At 37.6% G+C, this 18,294-nt stretch overlaps 1 protein-coding gene and 1 long non-coding RNA gene across 5 annotated transcripts in view; one reads left to right on the top strand and one right to left on the bottom strand.

Moving 5' to 3' along the window:
- reep3b (receptor accessory protein 3b) overlaps positions 1-18,294 on the top strand; it is a 47,392-nt gene that overhangs the window by 15,202 nt on the left and 13,896 nt on the right. For 3 of the 4 annotated variants that reach the window (XM_007558395.2, XM_007558405.2, XM_016674565.1), the window contains exons 2-3: positions 6,226-6,298; positions 17,135-17,211. In XM_007558395.2, the coding sequence (XP_007558457.1) occupies positions 6,226-6,298; positions 17,135-17,211 (150 nt within the window). The remainder of the gene's footprint in view (positions 1-6,225; positions 6,299-17,134; positions 17,212-18,294) is intronic. The other variant, XM_016674569.1, reaches the window with a different exon arrangement.
- Positions 2,922-3,685, bottom strand: LOC107836945 (uncharacterized). Its single transcript, XR_001662917.1, has 2 exons — positions 3,500-3,685; positions 2,922-3,182 (listed from the first exon to the last, which is right to left on the bottom strand). It is a non-coding gene; the product is annotated as an uncharacterized LOC107836945 (long non-coding RNA).

The following is an 18,294-nucleotide window of genomic DNA, read 5'->3' as shown; positions in this document are numbered from 1 at the left end:
ATCTTAATAATTGATTCATCATGAGTAATCCAACAAATTATTTCAGCTCTAATTTAAACATCAATTTGCTCACAAAGGAGAGAGCCTTGAAAGTACTTCTAGAATTGTTTAGCATATTTCTGAGATTTTTCTTTATATTTCTGGACTGATTCAGAATGCTTCACTACCTTTGGACAAAAACTCACAGTGCCTTGAAATAAGAGTGTAGCACACAGCGAAGACAAGAGCCAGGGAGCTTTGGCAGTCTTTCAGTTTCTATAGCAACAACGGGAAAATAAACTGCTGTGGTTGTGCTCGCATGCTGCTGTGGAGACTTGGGTTTGAGGGAGTATACATGACTAAATATAGTGTGTCTGTGTATTTGGGAAGCTGCTGTTCTTATGGAAGCCTTCCAACTCCAGATTTTTGCCCATATTGTCAGATTAGGTAATTGCTATAAAGCAAAGTATGTGTATGTAAATGCTCTGCTAAGGTTGACCTGTTCATTGGTTGGAAGGCTGAATCTGAATGAGAGAATTTTGGCCAGAAAAAGCTATCGCACTATTTCACCAGCACAGTGAAAAGTTTTTATATTTACAGACTTGTGGAAAAACATAGGACAACTCATTAAACATTGCTGTCTTCATTAAAAATGTTTCAATATCAAGATCTGTTCATTATTGTCTTTATCTCTGAGTAAAAATGGGCATAATTGCTCTTTAAACAAAACTGAGCTTTCTAGCTGAGTAAAACTTCGAACCCCATGATTGCTGGTCTTACCCGGTTTGGTTGAGCTTCTTCTTGATGCCTACCAGTCTCTGACATCAGTCTGAAGTCAGCTTGTCCCTCTCCTCACTTTCAGATATGAGATGTTTGATTAGTTAATTCTACATTCACCTTGTTTTAAGTCATCCCACAGCATCACAATCAGATTAGGAGCTGAACTTTGATTTAATTTCATTACTTTCCTATTTTTACTGGGACATTTTAGGTCACTTTTTTATGGATGGTCTCACATTTTAACCCTAACCCTCTGATACACACTACATATTGGATTCTGATGATGAGCTGGCCAGGTCCTGCTGCATCAAAGCATCTCCAAACCATGACACCCCCCCTCCATGCTTTACTGGAGGTGCTATATTTGATTTATACCAAACATATCCTCTGTTCTGGTGTCCAGATTATTACATTTAGACTCATCTGTCCAAAGACCATTATTCCAGAGGCCCTCGTCCTTGTCTACGTTCTGGTGAATGTCAGGGTGACCTTAATGTTTACCTTGGACATTCAAAGTTTCCTTCTTGTACACCACCCAGGAAGGTTCAACTTATTCAGCTTCTTTATGATTGGACAGACATGGACTTTGATTTCAACATTTAGAAGAAGTTCCTGTAGGTCCAGTGAAAACATGTTTTTATTTTTGGGTAGTGGACATTTCAGACTTAAACATTCAGTTAAGTCTGAATCTTAACTGTGTTAACATTTAGTTGCAACTGCTACTAAATGTCTACCTATAGTTTGACTGTGGTTTTACTCAGTTGTTCAGTTTGGCTTGTTGCGTTTTTCAGTGGTTCGAATTTTTTCCACATATAGAAATCTCCACGTGAATCAATGATTGTCACTACAAACTACGAGGACATTTAGTCCATTTTATTGGTCAGATGTGTTCAGGACAGGAAAACTAAATAGAGGAATGATTTTGAGAAGACATTTTGAAAGATTCGTGTATTTGCTTCAGGTTAAAAAGTTTCATTTTGTCATTGAAGGTCTGAGTATAGTTAAAATTGATATGAAAATCTAGTGTGGCCAGATACGTTCTAAAAATAATCACTGTTTCAGGGTGTCCTAAGTTTTTCACATGACTGGTTGTATTGTTGACAGAGAGAGTGGTCCTTATTGTGTCAGTGCAGTAGAATCAGTGTGTTCTACAGTTCTTTTGATTGCCTTGAATCTTATCACCGATTCATCTTGCCCAACTTCTGTAATTTTAGGAGATCACCCAAAGTGATCTTATCCACCGATCTTATCTTCCTCACAAAGTTTTGAAAAGCAGCCACTGTCCTCTTCTGCTCTACAGTGAGATTGCTTACTGACAGACTTGCCCACCAGGACACATCTGCATGTGCCAACTTAGCCACTTGATTGCTATAGTTAGTGACTTTTCAGACAAAAATATTGGTATTGGTCAATATAGGAATTGACAGGTCAGCCAGAAAACTACCAGAATAGCCCTAGTTAATGCTGAAGCAGTTTGTTTGTGTTGTCATACTGTAAGAAATGCTGCCGATTTCATGAAGTGTTTTTGCTAGGCTTAAGAAATCTTTGCATTAAGGGGTGAAATCCACATCTCTTTCACTGACTCACAGCAGGGCTGGACGTCACACTGTTAAACGCTGCTACAAGTCTCCCAAATAACTCCTGGAGGTGATCTGAGGAAATCTGTCCTGAAGCCTGAAGTTGGAGGGAAGATGTTGGTGGCTGCTCAGAACAGAACCATTAGCTTGCCTAGCAAGACACTGGCATACGGTTGATATGATTGAACCAAAATTCTGATCAGATTGGTAGCAACTTGGGTTCAAGTTGCCCAGGGGCCGGGGGCGCGGTAAAGGGGTGAAAAGTGATGGCGATTCTAGGGGCCCTGACCAGCAGGGGGCCCTCCACAATTTAATTATTTATATTTGTTCACAGACATAAAATAAAAAAATTGGGGTCCTGTCAAATGCAAAATTTATCATATTGTATTTTCAAAAGGCTGTTTTTAGCAGTAAAAATGTAATGTTGCCCCTCCCAGACCAAAAAACACACACCCGATTTTGCCCTGAACCCCCTATCTGTGTTAAATGATTCATTCCTGCTTGGAGCGCTTAACAGTGACGTATGCAGCTACAGTCAGTAGAAGATGCAGCTGAATACAGCGGCGACTGTGGCAGTTACTACGCTTGTAAGTGAGTTTGTTCTAAAGTTGAAGGACTGTTAGGCGCTGTTCAGGTTTGTCACCGCTCTCAACCTGGAGTGTCGGCCAGAACACCACTCAGGCCAGGATTCAGCTCAGGACCAGATGTTTGGATGAGGTGCACCAGGAGTTTAATGAAGACACGAGGCAGGATCCTTTAACTGTTCTGTATTCCAAACTGTTTCACAGATAATCCAATGAACATGGATGGGCATAAATGTGTCTACATGAAGGTGTGTGTGGTTTCCTAGAATAAACAAAAATACAGAAAATAAGTTCAAGGTGTCCTATCATTACACATTACACCATGCAATTATACCTTAGATAAAATAAGAAGGAAACCTCTAAGTCAATATTACTAAGCAAACTAAGGCAAGTTAACTCCACAGTTAAGTAATAACCATGCCTCTGCTCCACTGAGAATAGATATGCATGTGCAACACAAAGCTCTATAATACACACATAGCCAATAGCTCGGACTTAGCAACAGGTGAAATAACAGCAAACAAATAAACTTCAAATTACTCATTTAGCTGCAGTAAACACTAAAATATTGCAACTTACTCATCATTGACGCACACTCTTAAGGAGAACACATATCTTGTGGTCTTTCCCACGTGTTAGCACAGCGGCTCAGCTACCCAAACTTCCCCACCAGATACCAGCAACGTTGGCTACGATAAGGTGTTGACGTCATCACTGCCCTAACTACGGTATGCCTTAAGGGACAAAAGTAATGCTGAACAGAAAACACATAATACAAAGAGTAATACTCAATACCAAACTTAAACTATACATATAAGGGTCTTTTGAACAACGCTGCTAAGAAAAGTTATAAAATCAGGTTTTCAAAAACAAAATAGAGAGGGAGAGAGAGAAAAAGGCAAGAGTGTTAATTTATAACCCAGTTTTTTTCCAAGAGAGGTGGGTAGACTGTATGAGATCAACTATTTAGCATAATTAGCTTAGCTACAGACTACTGTTTGCCTCATTTTCACTAGCATTTAATGAATTAAGGAAAAGAAATTACCAACTCGTATATTTAACTTGTTCCCTGTGCCTTTTACCACTTAACAGATGAGTGAGTGAGCAGAAGCTCTAACCCACGTCCCTCCTGACCTGTTCTCTCCTGAGTGAAATTAAAGCTGCAGTATGTCACTTTTATATAATTTTTTTTTTCACATATTTTTTTTTAAAACTGTCATTATGTTGTGACAGTATGGTATGAGAGGTAATATGTGAAAAATCTATTTCCTTTGCTTTCTCCCAGTGCTAGAAACAATCAGTCAGAGGCAGGAGAGTTTTAGTGCTGTCAATCACAATCTCATGTGGTGCTGCTCATCCTTCCTCCTCCTCAATTTGTGCCGTGCTGCAGCTAGCATAGCACAGAGCTGTGCAGATTCAACCTGAATGCTCAGTTTAGTTAGCATAGCTGCCAATGACGGCAGACAAACGGTTTCTTGTAAATGATAAGTTGTTTCTCCCCCATTAGCACATTTAGCAGTGAGTGAATGAGGCTAATTGACAGTGCTAAGAGCGTCCTACTAGTTCTGATTGGTTGTTTTGGTCAGAACAGTGCATTACTTTAACCAGTAATAGTAATTCAGGAAGGAGATGAAGGAGATTGATTGTTTTCACAGATTATCTGTCTCATAACAAACTGCTACGACAACATGACAACTTTAACAAATATGGAGAAAACATATTTTTTATTTAAGTTATGTAGTGCAGCTTGAATAAAATGCAACTACATAACATTATTGAGAAGTCTTTATTGCTTTATGCTTTATGTTGCTCATGGGGAGAGACATTTCAGTAATCTAAAACTAATAGAAAAAAATTTAAGCAACCTACTTGCATACTGGATGTGGACTGTTGGATGTTAAATTCTGTGCTAATATAAATGTTAAATATTGTGCTAATTATCAGTATTGAACCAAAGAAAACAAGGCAGATGCAAGCCTTTAAAATTGTGACGCTTTTTATAGGTCAAATAGACTCAAAAAATTGTAACAGCAGCTGCACAGGTCTGAGGTTTTTCCTGCTGAACAGAACCAGGTGCATTACACTCTCTAGTTTGATCTGCAGAGAATGCTCTGCTGTGGAAATGGCAAACGAATGAATGGAGAGAGAACAAATGCAAAGAGTAGTTTTTCTTGCTGTGGAACAAAGAAGACACGATGTACACCTTGAGAGAAGGTTTGTGTGTGTGCGCGTGCGTGCGTGCGTGCGCGCGCGTTTGTTTGTAATACCTTGTGGGGACAATTTTCCTGACATATGCTACGTTGTGGGGACCAATTGCTCCTTGTGGGGACTGGAGCCTGGTCCCCACAAGGGGAAACCCTGTTTTTGGGTCAGGGGTCAGAGTTAGGGCTAAGGTATGAATTGAGTTTTGGTTNTTTTTATAGGTCAAATAGACTCAAAAAATTGTAACAGCAGCTGCACAGGTCTGAGGTTTTTCCTGCTGAACAGAACCAGGTGCATTACACTCTCTAGTTTGATCTGCAGAGAATGCTCTGCTGTGGAAATGGCAAACGAATGAATGGAGAGAGAACAAATGCAAAGAGTAGTTTTTCTTGCTGTGGAACAAAGAAGACACGATGTACACCTTGAGAGAAGGTTTGTGTGTGTGTGTGTGTGTGTGTGTGTGTGTGCGCGCGCGTTTGTTTGTAATACCTTGTGGGGACGATTTTCCTGACATACTACATTGTGAGGACCAATCGCTCCTCGTGGGGAAACCCTGTTTTTGAGTCAGGGGTCAGATTTAGGGCTAAGGTATGAATTGAGTTTTGGTTAGGGTTAGGGTTAGGTATGTGATGGTTAGGGTTAGGAAAAGGGTAAAGGTAAGGTTTAGGCTGTAGAAATGAATGGAAGTCGATGGAAAGTCCCCACAAAGATAGCAACACAAACGTGTGTGTGTGTGTGTGGATGATAGTTTTCTCTCAGCTGTGTTCATGTGGAGTTGATTATAAAACACATCTCTGTCTGACTCTGCAGTAACTCAGTGTTTCTTTATTACTGGAGGACCCATTTCCTTTTAGATACATGCACAATGGTTAGGTCTGGCGTTTCTACTATTGGCGTCTGCTTGTTGGGCGCCCGCTCTAGCTCTGCACCACACTTCATCCTTATAAACACATTAAGATATGATATTAACATTCCAAGACAAAGAGCTATGCTGCTGGGTTTTGTATTTCCAGATTGAAAGAATGTTTGATTAATATTTCATGTTTGTTTGCTATTATTGACTGACCTCATGAAGTTTTTTCTTTTGTCTATTTTTTTTCCAGACTCCTGTTTGGGACATTGTATCCTGCATATTACTCCTATAAAGCTGTCAAGACCAAAAATGTTAAGGAATATGTAAGTTCTCAAGCTTTACCTACATAGCAACATTTCTGACTGAATTGATGACGTATATTTATTTAGGTTGGGGACAATATGAGCAGGAGGAATTTTATTTAAACTCTTTGTCAATGGGTTGAATTTGTTATCTCATGAATAAAATACAAATGAGTTGGTAGTTCCACTTTACATGATTTGTTCTCAATAAGCCTCTTGGCTTGGTAGTTGAGCAAAATGGGAAAACGTGCAACGTCTATAAAGCTGCTTCTCCACTAACTGGTTCTGTCCTAGTCTACCATGGCCAAATTCATCTCCATTAATTCAAATTCAAAAATTCTTTATAAAGAATAATAATAATAATAAATTAATAATAAATTAAGCAGGTCGTTCGCAGCTCTTCTCTGCAGTACAAGGCACGGCGAGCCGTGTACTGTGCAGAAGCAATTTGACTTAAGAAATAAAGAAGTGGTTTGATTGACAGCTGACTGCATTCGTTGATTGGCTCATGATTTCCATCACTGCAAACTCCAAACAACATTTCTCATACAGTGTAGCAGTGGACCAGCAGACATGCCATCTGCTATCATAGAGCTGTTCAGTGTGGAGGACCATTTTACCCATTTTAGATATAGGACTGTAACAGTCTGGTTGTCTATGTAGATTAGGCATTACGCAAATAACCCCCCTCCCACCCCTATAATCAGGAGACTGGGGCTGTACTCCCATTTACCAATATAAATCTACCTTCCCTGTCTTTTGTTAGACAAGGTTTCAGTCGAGTTACTTTGCCTGTGGATTAATATGGCAACGCCTCTTTTCCTACCAAGAACAACACTAGGAGTGTTAAACTTTATCAGCCCAGGACATTTTGTATGTTTCACATCTGATAGGTGTGTTCCCTGTAAGAGCGCTACTTTACACTTGGATTATCTGAGTCGCAGTTAGGCCTGTCGTCAGTGGCGCAAAAAGTGGGTATGCAGCGCATGCAATGCATAGGGGCGCAGCCCCAGAGGGGGCGTCAAAACCCCGTGTGGAGAGGGCGGCGCGCCGATTATGTTTTCCTATACACTTCAGCGCGCCTTACGCTCCTTCTACTCGCGTACGTAACGAGGTAAATGTGGCAAGTTTTACCCTTCACGTATCGGCGTCTCGGGGAGGGGGGGGTTATGTTTTCGCATCCACCTGAATAATGTGTAGTTGCGCCACTGCCTGTCGTGATAAACGATAAATCAATTAATCACACGATAAATTAAACCTATCGACCTCATACACTTCAGCGCGCCTTATGCTACTTCACCTCACGCACATAATGAGGTAAATCTAGCGCGTTTCACCCTTAACGTATCCTCGCCTGGGGTGGGGGTGGGGTGTGCCGATTTATGTTTTCGCATCCACCTGAATAATGTGCAGTTGCGCCACTGATCACACTATATGATGATCGGTTACGAAATCACCAGCGACAATCTTAAATAGGCCAACGTTCTAAGATTGTCGTAAGGGGAAAATAGGGGCAAAAAAAAATCGTGTAGTGTGAACTACTGCATTAGGTGGTCGGATGTGGTCATCTTCTCTATTTAAATCTAGTGATTACTGAAGGGCAATATAGTATACAGACTTCATAATCTGCATTCTTTTGGTTGAATGCAGTATTTATTTCCACTTTGGCTTTATGTTGTTTAGTTTTTATTTAAGTACGTTTTTTGTTAATGGAGACTGAGAATCCATTAACACTGGAACTGATTTAGTTTATCAGTTCCAGTGTTCCCAAGTAAAAAATTTAGTATACTAAATTTTAATATGCTTTAGCATACTTTGATTGATGTACTTAAACTATACTATTTTGGAACAACTTTTTTGTGCTTAGTATATTTTAGTAGTATTTAAATAGTATTAAATTACAACTTTTAGTATTCTTAAACATACTTTTTTGGAACAACTTCAAGTAGTACTTAGTATACTTTAAGTATACTTTTTATGTAGCATTCAAGAGAAATATTCCAAAACATTCCATATTTTGTGTGTACTAATTCTGTCATAGACGTATACTTTTAATATAGTTAATATATTTTAAATATACTATTATATTAGTAATGTATTTAAATTACACTTAATTTTTTGTATTGATTTACTGCTATTGCTAATAAAGTACAATTTTAATTTTAATTACTCATAAAATTCCTACTTTCCTATTTTGTACATTACATGCATAACTACACTACAGTACTTGCATTGTTTTAGGCTACAATTACATGGAAAGATTAATTACACAAGATGTTCAAGGTAATTCAAATATTTTGTTTTATTAGCGACATTTTAAAATTGTCCAATTTTACTCACAACTTTATGAACTTTACATAAATTATCAGTTTACACATCAAAAGTGAACACAATGAACATGAAAATTTAAGTGACAAAAAACATGAAAGTTATTACTTTAAAGAACAAAAATTATAATTACATTGTGCTTTCTATATATTACCATTTTGGTAACACTTTATTTTATGGGGTGTGCATAAGACTGACATGACACTGTCATAAACATAACATCTGTCATCCAACTTTTAAAGCAAATTCTCATTAAAATTGTCATTATTTACTGAATGACACTTCATGACACCGTTGGTATTCCCATTCACTGCACCACTGCACCTTACAGAAACCTACAAAAAAGAACAATAGAGCAATTAAACAGAGAAGGCATTTGTATTTTAAAGAGCACAGAAAAATGGCAAATAAAAAAAATTATACAATTTTAAGACGTTGTGAACTCACCATGTATGTGACATCATCAGAACTGATGATGACTGGGACCGGATGCCTGGGGTGGAAAAACATTTCTGGGTGTCTTCTTTGCCTGTTTATGTTAGAAGTAGAAAAAAATAGTCAGCAATGTCATAGAATCAGTTGATGTTGGCAATAACTATGAAGCTGTTTTAAGTGTGGACTTAAGGAGACAAACTACCTTAAAAGCTTTCCATCCATGATCTGAACATGCTGATCCTTGCAGGGTAATGAGGGGACCTGGTGGTGCCCATCTCCAGCAGTCATCAGATGAGAGGCAGGATTCACCCTGGACAGGTCACCAGTCCATCACAGGGCCTTGAAAGCCAACAACAAATAAAATGTATGAAAGAGAAATGTTAGATTAACAAGGGGAAAAATTCTGTCCAGTTACCTTTAAATCAAATCATGTTTATTAAGCACTTAGTGTTGGTAACACACCAGTTTTTGTTGTTGAAAATGTAGCTGGCTCCTCACAAAACAAAACAAAAAATACTTACACCATGAAGACTATGTGGAGGTTCATCCTCAGAGCTGGTTGGTGATCTGGTGGAGCCAGAGCTTCTTCTGAGACAGGAAAGTCTAGGTTTCCTAACAGCTGATTTCTCTGGCTTCCTCTTTCATCTTCATTTGCTTACACTGCAAACATATGTTGAAGATAAAAACATTGATGAAGAAGTTATAACAAAAACCTCACAATATCAAAGTCTCTTTGTCTTATGAAGCTTAATTAAAACCAGGTTAAGTTTATGAATAAAAGTATAAGTCGCAACAAACAGCCTCCATGCAGTTATAACATGAAGAATGATTGCTATAGTAATAATCATACAAGTCACAATAAAATTGATAAAATAATTATTTATGAAACCAACGTCAGTTATATATCTTTACTGCACTGTTTATAATTAAACGAAGATAATTAATAAGCAAACTTACCACTAGCTAGCAAGACGTTAGCAGCCTTCGTCCCTTCGGGCTCCTTTTGTGACACACATTTCATTTCCATCGGTTGTTGTCCAGTTGTGTTGTCGTTTAACTCGGACGACACCAGCTTGAATTTACCAAAATTGGCAATTATTGTCAAGGCCCTCTCTACTTTTAAGGCAATACAATACGAGTAAAAATGGCGAATTTGAACAGTGCTCTGTTCCCTGCGCTCAAGTTTTTTCTTCTCTTTATGGCGTTTTTTTTTTCAATGAAAGTGTGCAATACCGCCACCATTTGGTCTAGAGTGTGAACTGGAACTAATACCGTTGATTATAGATCTTACGTCATATCTGAAAAATGGATTAGGTACTTTCTTAAACATTTCATCACGATTATCATTTTTTTATTCTTTGCAATTTTAACAAAAATAGTAAATGATTATTAAGGCACCTAAAAAGGCATACTTTTTAGGTGCTTAAAACGTATGCCTAAAAATTACATGAAAAGTACTTTATAGGTGCCTAAAAGACATACTTCTGCATATGTATCAATTAGTTTTATTTTGTAGTCAGGTTGCTGCGTGTTGCAGACTTCTGCCCAGGACCCTCTTGAAAATGAGATCTGGATCTCAACGGGGTTCACCTGGTTGAATAAAGAAGTTAAAAAAGCATACTTTATTAGCCTAAAATTTACACTGAGTTGTAATGTCTTAATTTCTCTGTTTAATTTCACAAAAACATAGTGAAATTAATTTAAAGAAGTAAGTGAATTTAAAAAAATAATCTATTTTGAGCATATATTTTAAAATGTACACAAAATATATTTTAAATATATTTTAAATATACTTGAGCAAGTGTATATTTACACTTGGGCAAATATATATTTTGTTCACTCAAAGTATACTTTTATTTAATATATTAAAAGTGTATATTGGTACAATTATGTTTAAGTGTGTTTAAAGTTATAATTTTGAAATTGGTACAAGTATACTTTAGTATACTTCAGATATATTTATAGGTCGTACACTTAATGCTTAGTATAATTAAAGTGTACTTTCATAAATGTAAGTATATTTTAAATATACTTAAGTATACTTTTTTCACCTGGGTTATGTGTTCTTTTGAAAATAAAGTGTATCTATCTATGGCAGGAAATCGCATGCATTATTAGTCATTTCCATTAAATCAGTGTCAAAAGGTCTTGAAATAATATTATCGTTTATCGCAACAATTTTTTAGATAATCACTCAGCAAAATTTGTTATCGTGACAGGCCTAGTCGCAGTAATAATTTGTTTCTTTTGATTGGACTATCCAGACCCTTCACATTATGACTTACTACACTTAAGTGAAATGGATGCTGGAAACTAAGAAAACTACTTAGAAACTACCATTACTTTGCTGTACAATATTTCAAAACTAGGATTCAAAGGCTCTTTTTCCCCCCGATGTAATAAGTGCTTGTAAAGCTCTGTGCATCTGAGAAGGTTGCCACCACTGGAGGTATAATCCATTGTTGGTCAGCAGGGCTTTGTCTCTGCTGTCCTCAGAATGTTATCAGCGTCTCCATCATAATTCATCGTGGCAATGAGCACACAGTCTTTCTCCGTCTCCCGGTTTCTTGGGTGCAGTGGCCCGGTTTGAGCAGTTGACTTTCACATCCTGGGTTGTGAATCTTTGTCTTCTGGAGTATGCTGCTTCATGGATATGGTGTTAGCCGTTAGCTTTGATACGCTGCCATCATACTTGAATGTAGAAATTTTTTCCGCCATTTATTGAGAAACGTCAACTGAAATAGATTTCTTTAAAGTCCAAAATTATCAATGCTGTTGAAAAGAAGTTATTGGTTTTAAGAGGAAAATGTTAACAAACCTGCTGGAGATCTGAAATATCTGTTTTTACTCCATCTTGGCTCACTAGCGCTCCCGGTTTACATCTTTTGACTGCATCTAAATCTAAAAGGATGCACATTTAAAAGATTAAAGTACCAGAATGTAATTATGGCGAAATAAAGCTAATTTGAAATAATCAGCTAATTCAATGCTGCCCCATTATGTTTATCCCAGCATTGGATTTCTATTAGACAAAATTAAATATCTGAATATTTTTGAGTCCAACAGAACCACCATAAATTCACTTAATGGAAATGCCAATTTTGAAAAAACTCAAGTTTTTCATAAAAAATCTTTTGTGCTAAAATTAAGCATCGTAACAATTCTTTTTGCATCACACAAGTCACGTGATCAACAGCTGGATGTCACTACTGGTGAAGAAAACTACAGGAAGTATTAGGAGGCTAATGGTTTGCTTTTGTTTTTTTCTGACAATATGCAGCTGGCTCCACAGTATCACACAGTTCAGAGCAAGTTGTGTCATTCTATCGTGTTGAATCCATAGCTCTTCTGGAAAATGGCCGACTACAATTTCCCCAAAATGTCCCAAACCTAGCCGCTCCCAAGTGGGCGGGGCTTGTCGTTCCAATGCCTAAATAAAAAGCTAATGTATCCTCTGTTTGGGTGATAGAGACTGAGCTCCAGCATCATGGCTGAATTATGAATGTATCTCATGTTAATGTTTACATCAGTTGCTGCCTTGGTTATGAATTATTTATTGCATGAACAAACTTATTCATGTGTGATTTTAATTTAATTTCTTATTTAATGAAAGCATTGCGATTGTGAAGATGTGTTTTGTGATATCAGCAGAATAGTGACAAAGATTTGTGTACATTTGTAATGGAAATTCAGCTAGTGACAGATGAGACAGGAGGTGTGTTTGTAAGTTCTGTTAGGTTAAAGCCCTGCTCATCTGTGCTAATCTGACTGATGAAACTGAAGTTATCTGGTTTCCATCTTCCAACAGCATGAAAACAAAGGGACTATTTCAGAGGTTTTGAAGACATTTGGTCTGCATTGTGTCCTCTCAGTTTTAAAACTAGTCAGATGTGAACGCAGGATGCCTTAAATGGAATCCTATGTGAAAACTGCAGCACTCTTTCTGAAACAGGTCGTTCTACTTTATACTGATGTTACTTTAGAAGAAACGGGATGCTCTGAAAAATGCCGTAGGACAGGCTCCGTTTGAACCGGACTTTGATAGGAACATACATGTAGACATTGGTTTAAAAGCTGAAGCTGGATTCTATGGAGAGATTGGTGATGTAACTTGTGTCTGTGAGAGTGAAATCCCTGTCGACTGAATTAGAAACACATTCCCAGCTCACCCACAGCAGGTCTAAAACCCTAGGTAACATGAGCATCTCTCCTTTCTTCTTCATATTTTAGATTTTTGTATTTACTGATTGTTTAAGGTCTCTGCACGCTCCACAAGAACAAAGAGATTTGCTCTATCTACCAGGGCTGCTAGGAAAATGAAATGGTTCTATTTCTTGTAGGTTGTTCTTGACACGTCACCTGGTCTCATGTTGTAAAACCACTACTATGGGTTTGAGCAGAAATTTGAAGGTGGATTATTTCCTAACGTATCCTCTAGTCTTATGAGAACTTCCCAGGAAGTCTTATGTATTCTTTGTATCGCAAAAGTTATTTTTTGATTGAGAAGCTGACACTTCTCCACCATACAGCTCAACTGAATGAGCTCTATTATTAAGGTGAAACTTAAGGAGCTTGTCAAGTGTTCATATTTCAAAACAGAACCTTATGAAGTTCATTTCGAATCCCGCAGCAGACTCTGATTGGACCAATTTTTTTTTTTCCTGTTCTGGAATGCCCCTGCCATCTTTGTTTCTCTATCAATTGGCTCCACTTAAAGATGACCAGTGGCGCCCGCTTCTGAATGGCGGCCAAACTAAAACACTAAAGGAAGGACTAACAGATGTTTTTATTCAGTTGAAACTAATTTTAGTCTAATAAATTATTAATTGTAAGTAATTTTATTGTTTGTATCCCTAATTTAGTCAATAACTAAAATATATGTAAAGTGTAAAACACATTACATAAGTCCAATATCACTGTAACTGTAATTATTCAACATTGATTAATATCAAAGCCTTTTGTTAATTTATTTCTTTAATCATGTGTATATTGTTAAGTATAATTTATTAACTTTATTTGGATGTGTTAAACTGGCTCCTAAGTGTGTTTGAGAAGTGTTAAAAGATGGATGGTTGCTTCATAAAAAATTGATTTCTCCATCTCACTCACTGTGTTTTCCTCTGCTCTATGTTCTAGATTCCCGTGTGTGTATGAGTGTGTGTGTGTGTGTGTGTGTGTGCGTGTGCGCGCGTGTGTGCGTGCGTGCGTGTGTGTGTACGCAGCAGACATCCAGTTCATCATGAGGTCACCTGTTGACTGGTGCAGCTGTCATGCTGCCTCCAGCAGCGGTGTCTGCATGTTGAATTCAGTGTAACAGTATTAGTCTATCAGCGTATAGATTTCTGTTGTTTTCATTGCACTGAGATTAGTGGTTAGTCCGCCAACAAAGATATGCTGATATTAAACTCTTCAACAGTCTAATAACTAGCAGAGGTGACATTATGATTAATTTCTACCTTGAGTACTAACAGCTAATTTAATAGAGAAGAGATAAACTTGGTATATTTGAGTACAGAGACAAGCATGTAAAGGGATAATGAGTAGTTATGATGTGGAAAATGGGACTACTGTGAAGGCAGTAATAAATATTGATATATTTTAAAGTTTTATTCAACAAATGTTGTCTCAAGGTAGTTTACAAATAAGTCACTGCAATTCAATCACGCATACATTCCAATTGATGCTAGTTATCAAATGGAGCATTGAGCTCAGCTTATTATTAAAATTAGTGTAAAAAGTTTTGTGTCTTGGGAAACCCAGCAGTTTGCAGAGTCATTCACTCCTGGACTAGCACATAGCACATAAATAATTGTATCGTTGGCTTTGCAGCAATACTAAGCATGAATGTAGCGACAGTGGAGAGGAAAACCTCCCCTTTAAGTTACAGGAAGAAACCTCTCTGGTACAAGCGGTCATCTACTGCATCAACTGGGGATTTGACTACATGACTTAAAAACAATCTGAATGTGTTCAACATTGTAATCAAACAGATTCAGATTGTTTGTAAGCCATGTAGTACTTGGAAATCTTGCTATTTGGTATGAAATTTGAGCCAAAAATTGCACACAACATGGCTATGTGGCTAATTTACTTTAATTCTGAGCTATTCCAATATGATCATTGCTATGTATAGAATATGCATCAACAGGCATTATGGTTTACATACGCCACCTTGTGGCAAATTAAGTGATCAGAGACTACATGAGGCTAACATCTCTTTAAACTCTCTCAAATGTAGTTGAGTTTTGGAGCCGACTTATGTGGTAGGAGGTTGGGCTGTACCGGTCTGTCATTTTGAAGACAGCTGAGTTACAAGGTGAAGCTGTCAGTTTGCCAGTCGATCTACGCATATTAGGGCCACTGTACATATAAAAAAATGAGTATATTTCTGCCAAAAAAACAACACAAATATTTAGGTTAATCTAAATTTTATTTTTGGAAAAAAACAGAAATTTTGAGATTAACCAAGAAAAAAAAAACATGGAAATTTCTGAGTTTCAAAAGTTGAACATTTTTCAATTTTGCATTTCAAATGGTTTTGTCTAGAACTTTCCATCTCAGAATTTTACTCTTGCTACCTTTTGATTTGTTCCATGAATTTCTGGCCTGTTCAGAATGTTGTTTTATGTGGAGATTTGCGTACAAATGGTAAATCTTCTTGTGATTATCACATTATGATGTCACTTTATTTTATGTTTTTGATGGTAAACCATATATGGATTTGATTTTTATGTAGAACAAAGCCAGGTCAGTTTGGTAAGCCAATAGATGGCTAATATATAAATGGGCCCCGGGTCATTTTGAACCAGAAAAATTGGACCCCGAGGTCAAAAAGGTTAAGAATCCCTTGGAGCTGCTCTAGAGGAACTATATTTCTCGGCTGGCCTGGGAAGGCACGGTCAAAATATTTGGAAGGTTTTTCCAGCTCAGTACAACCCTGTACTGAGGGTTTGGGGTGAAGATTCTATGCTTGAGCTTTTTAGAAACTATAGGTTACAGGGGAAGGGAAAAGGGTAAGGATGTTTTGGTAAGTAAAAATATGCCAGCAGGGGTTTAAACTTGACCCTTAAAAGCAGACAGATTGTAGAATAAAAAATTATTCTGGGATGAATATTTAGGCACTGTGACCAAACATTCTTGTAAACTTCATGCTGGACAAGTATCAAGGGCGCTCTATTTGGTTAGCTGAGGTTTTAATTTTAGTGAATTCAAGATTGTTTAAAGAAGGCATGAAATACAAGGCACTGCTGATACAGAAATCCAGAACAACATGTGGGTAATCTGGCAGGAACTGAAGGACACCTCAAACATGATAGAGCTATGGGTTTCCAGGCCCCCATGGAGCTGTATTGTTTTTAATTATACGACGCTGGTTGAGAACAGACCGCAGCACCAATGCTGCTCCATCTATGAAGCTCCTTTAGTGGAAAACCCCCTGGATGCTGGAGTGTTCTCTGGTGTACATGCTTTCTCTGCCCAAGCACACACACTCTGTACACACTCTCATCTCTCCAGCAGAGAGAGATGAGAGCACATGCACTGACATTTTCTCAGGTCCTGTCAGTGTGTGTTCAGTCATGCAGCAGCAGAGTCTGGCTTCTACTCCAGCTGGCCATGTGATTGTCTGAATGCCACAGCCTGCTGCTGCCTTTCATATGGAAATGCAGCTAGGAGAGCCTGGGAAGCCCATTAGGAGGAATGGGAAAGTGACAGATTAGGAAAGACAGCAAAAAGCAGAAAGACGGCGAGCTCATCTTGTTTGCCCTTTACTGCTGCTGCTGCTACGGGTTCCAGGATGGATCAAGCTAAGAGGAAAGGAAAGAATCTGATTAAAAGCTTGTTTTAATATTTGGGCTTCCGGTCCCTGTTTTCAATTGAATCATTTATTTTACTCACAGATGTCAATAACATGTCATGGTAGTAATATCAAGGTAAATAATTCTGGTTTGAAAAGCACACATTTAGTAGGCATGTTATTAGACTCTCCATAACATGTCTACCAGACTGTAGTAATGGTGATGTTCTGCAGTGTTTAACACCAATCCAGCTCAGGTGTGTTTAGATTAACCGTAGTGACTCTGTGTGTGTGTTCAGGTGCGCTGGATGATGTACTGGATTGTATTTGCCTTGTATACAGTCGTGGAGACAATCACTGACCTGACTGTAGCTTGGTGAGTAACCTGAATGAAGCACATTGCTAACCTTAGCACATACACGTGCGCGTGCACACACACACACACACACACACACATGCATATATATATATATATATATATATATATATATATATATATATATATATATATATATATATATATATATACACACAGACACATTGGAACGTAGTGAAGCATTCCTGGATGTTAGCGTGTTGTGCACATCCTGCAGCTAAAAGCACTAACCTCAGTTTGTTCCAGCCAACACTGGATTCTAGTTTTCTGGTCTGACATTCTAATCAGAATTTTGACCATTCAATTATTTTTTTCAACAGACTGTAACACAAAGAGCCCAGTAATTATTAATGACCTAAGACATATGCTGCAGGTTTTCAGTATTTAACCAGCCCTCCACTGGTCAGAGCCAACCCAGGGAAAATGACTGATACTGAGTTGTTGCTGACCACTTAATTTTTTAATCTACTCTCAATACACTAGTCTCGGAACTCAATAAACTAACTCTTTTGACATTTGGAGCAATGCCCTGTTGATAAAAACAAAAAACACAAAATTAACAAAATAGCTTTTTTTCTAGCAGAAGTAAGGCAGATTTTTGGATAAGATTGACTTCACATAAGTATTGGCCAATCTGTGATTTCCCAAAATGAAGGAATTTGTGGTCAATTTATTTGTCCATTGTTGATTCCTTTTCTTATAAATGCTGTCAAACTGAATCTCCACTTTTCTTCACCTAATGATGAGACCTGAGTGAAGTTGGCCCCCCACCTTCTTCAAATTGAACAAAATTGGTGTCAAACGTTTGTACAGCAAACATTTTCATTTGTGGCACTATCATTTTAAAAATATTAATAAATGTTTCTAGAGCTCATCAAAGGTCAACCAGCAAAATCAAGCAAATCAACTGTGATTGACGCCATGTTTAATTTTATTTTGGTAAATGTTGACTGACCTGGAAACATTTATTCATTTAATCTTTCATTTTTGCTGCACAAATGTAGCACAAAAGTTTGACACCAATTTCATTTAATTTGAAGAAAGTAGGGGGCTAACTCCACTCGGATAATAATAATAATAATA

The sequence above is a fragment of the Poecilia formosa genome, unplaced genomic scaffold, assembly GCF_000485575.1.
Source record: "Poecilia formosa unplaced genomic scaffold, Poecilia_formosa-5.1.2 Scaffold4, whole genome shotgun sequence".
Lineage (NCBI taxonomy): Eukaryota > Metazoa > Chordata > Actinopteri > Cyprinodontiformes > Poeciliidae > Poecilia > Poecilia formosa.
The sequence above is the reverse complement of the archived record's forward strand: the minus strand, read 5'-3'. Positions and strand labels throughout refer to the sequence as shown.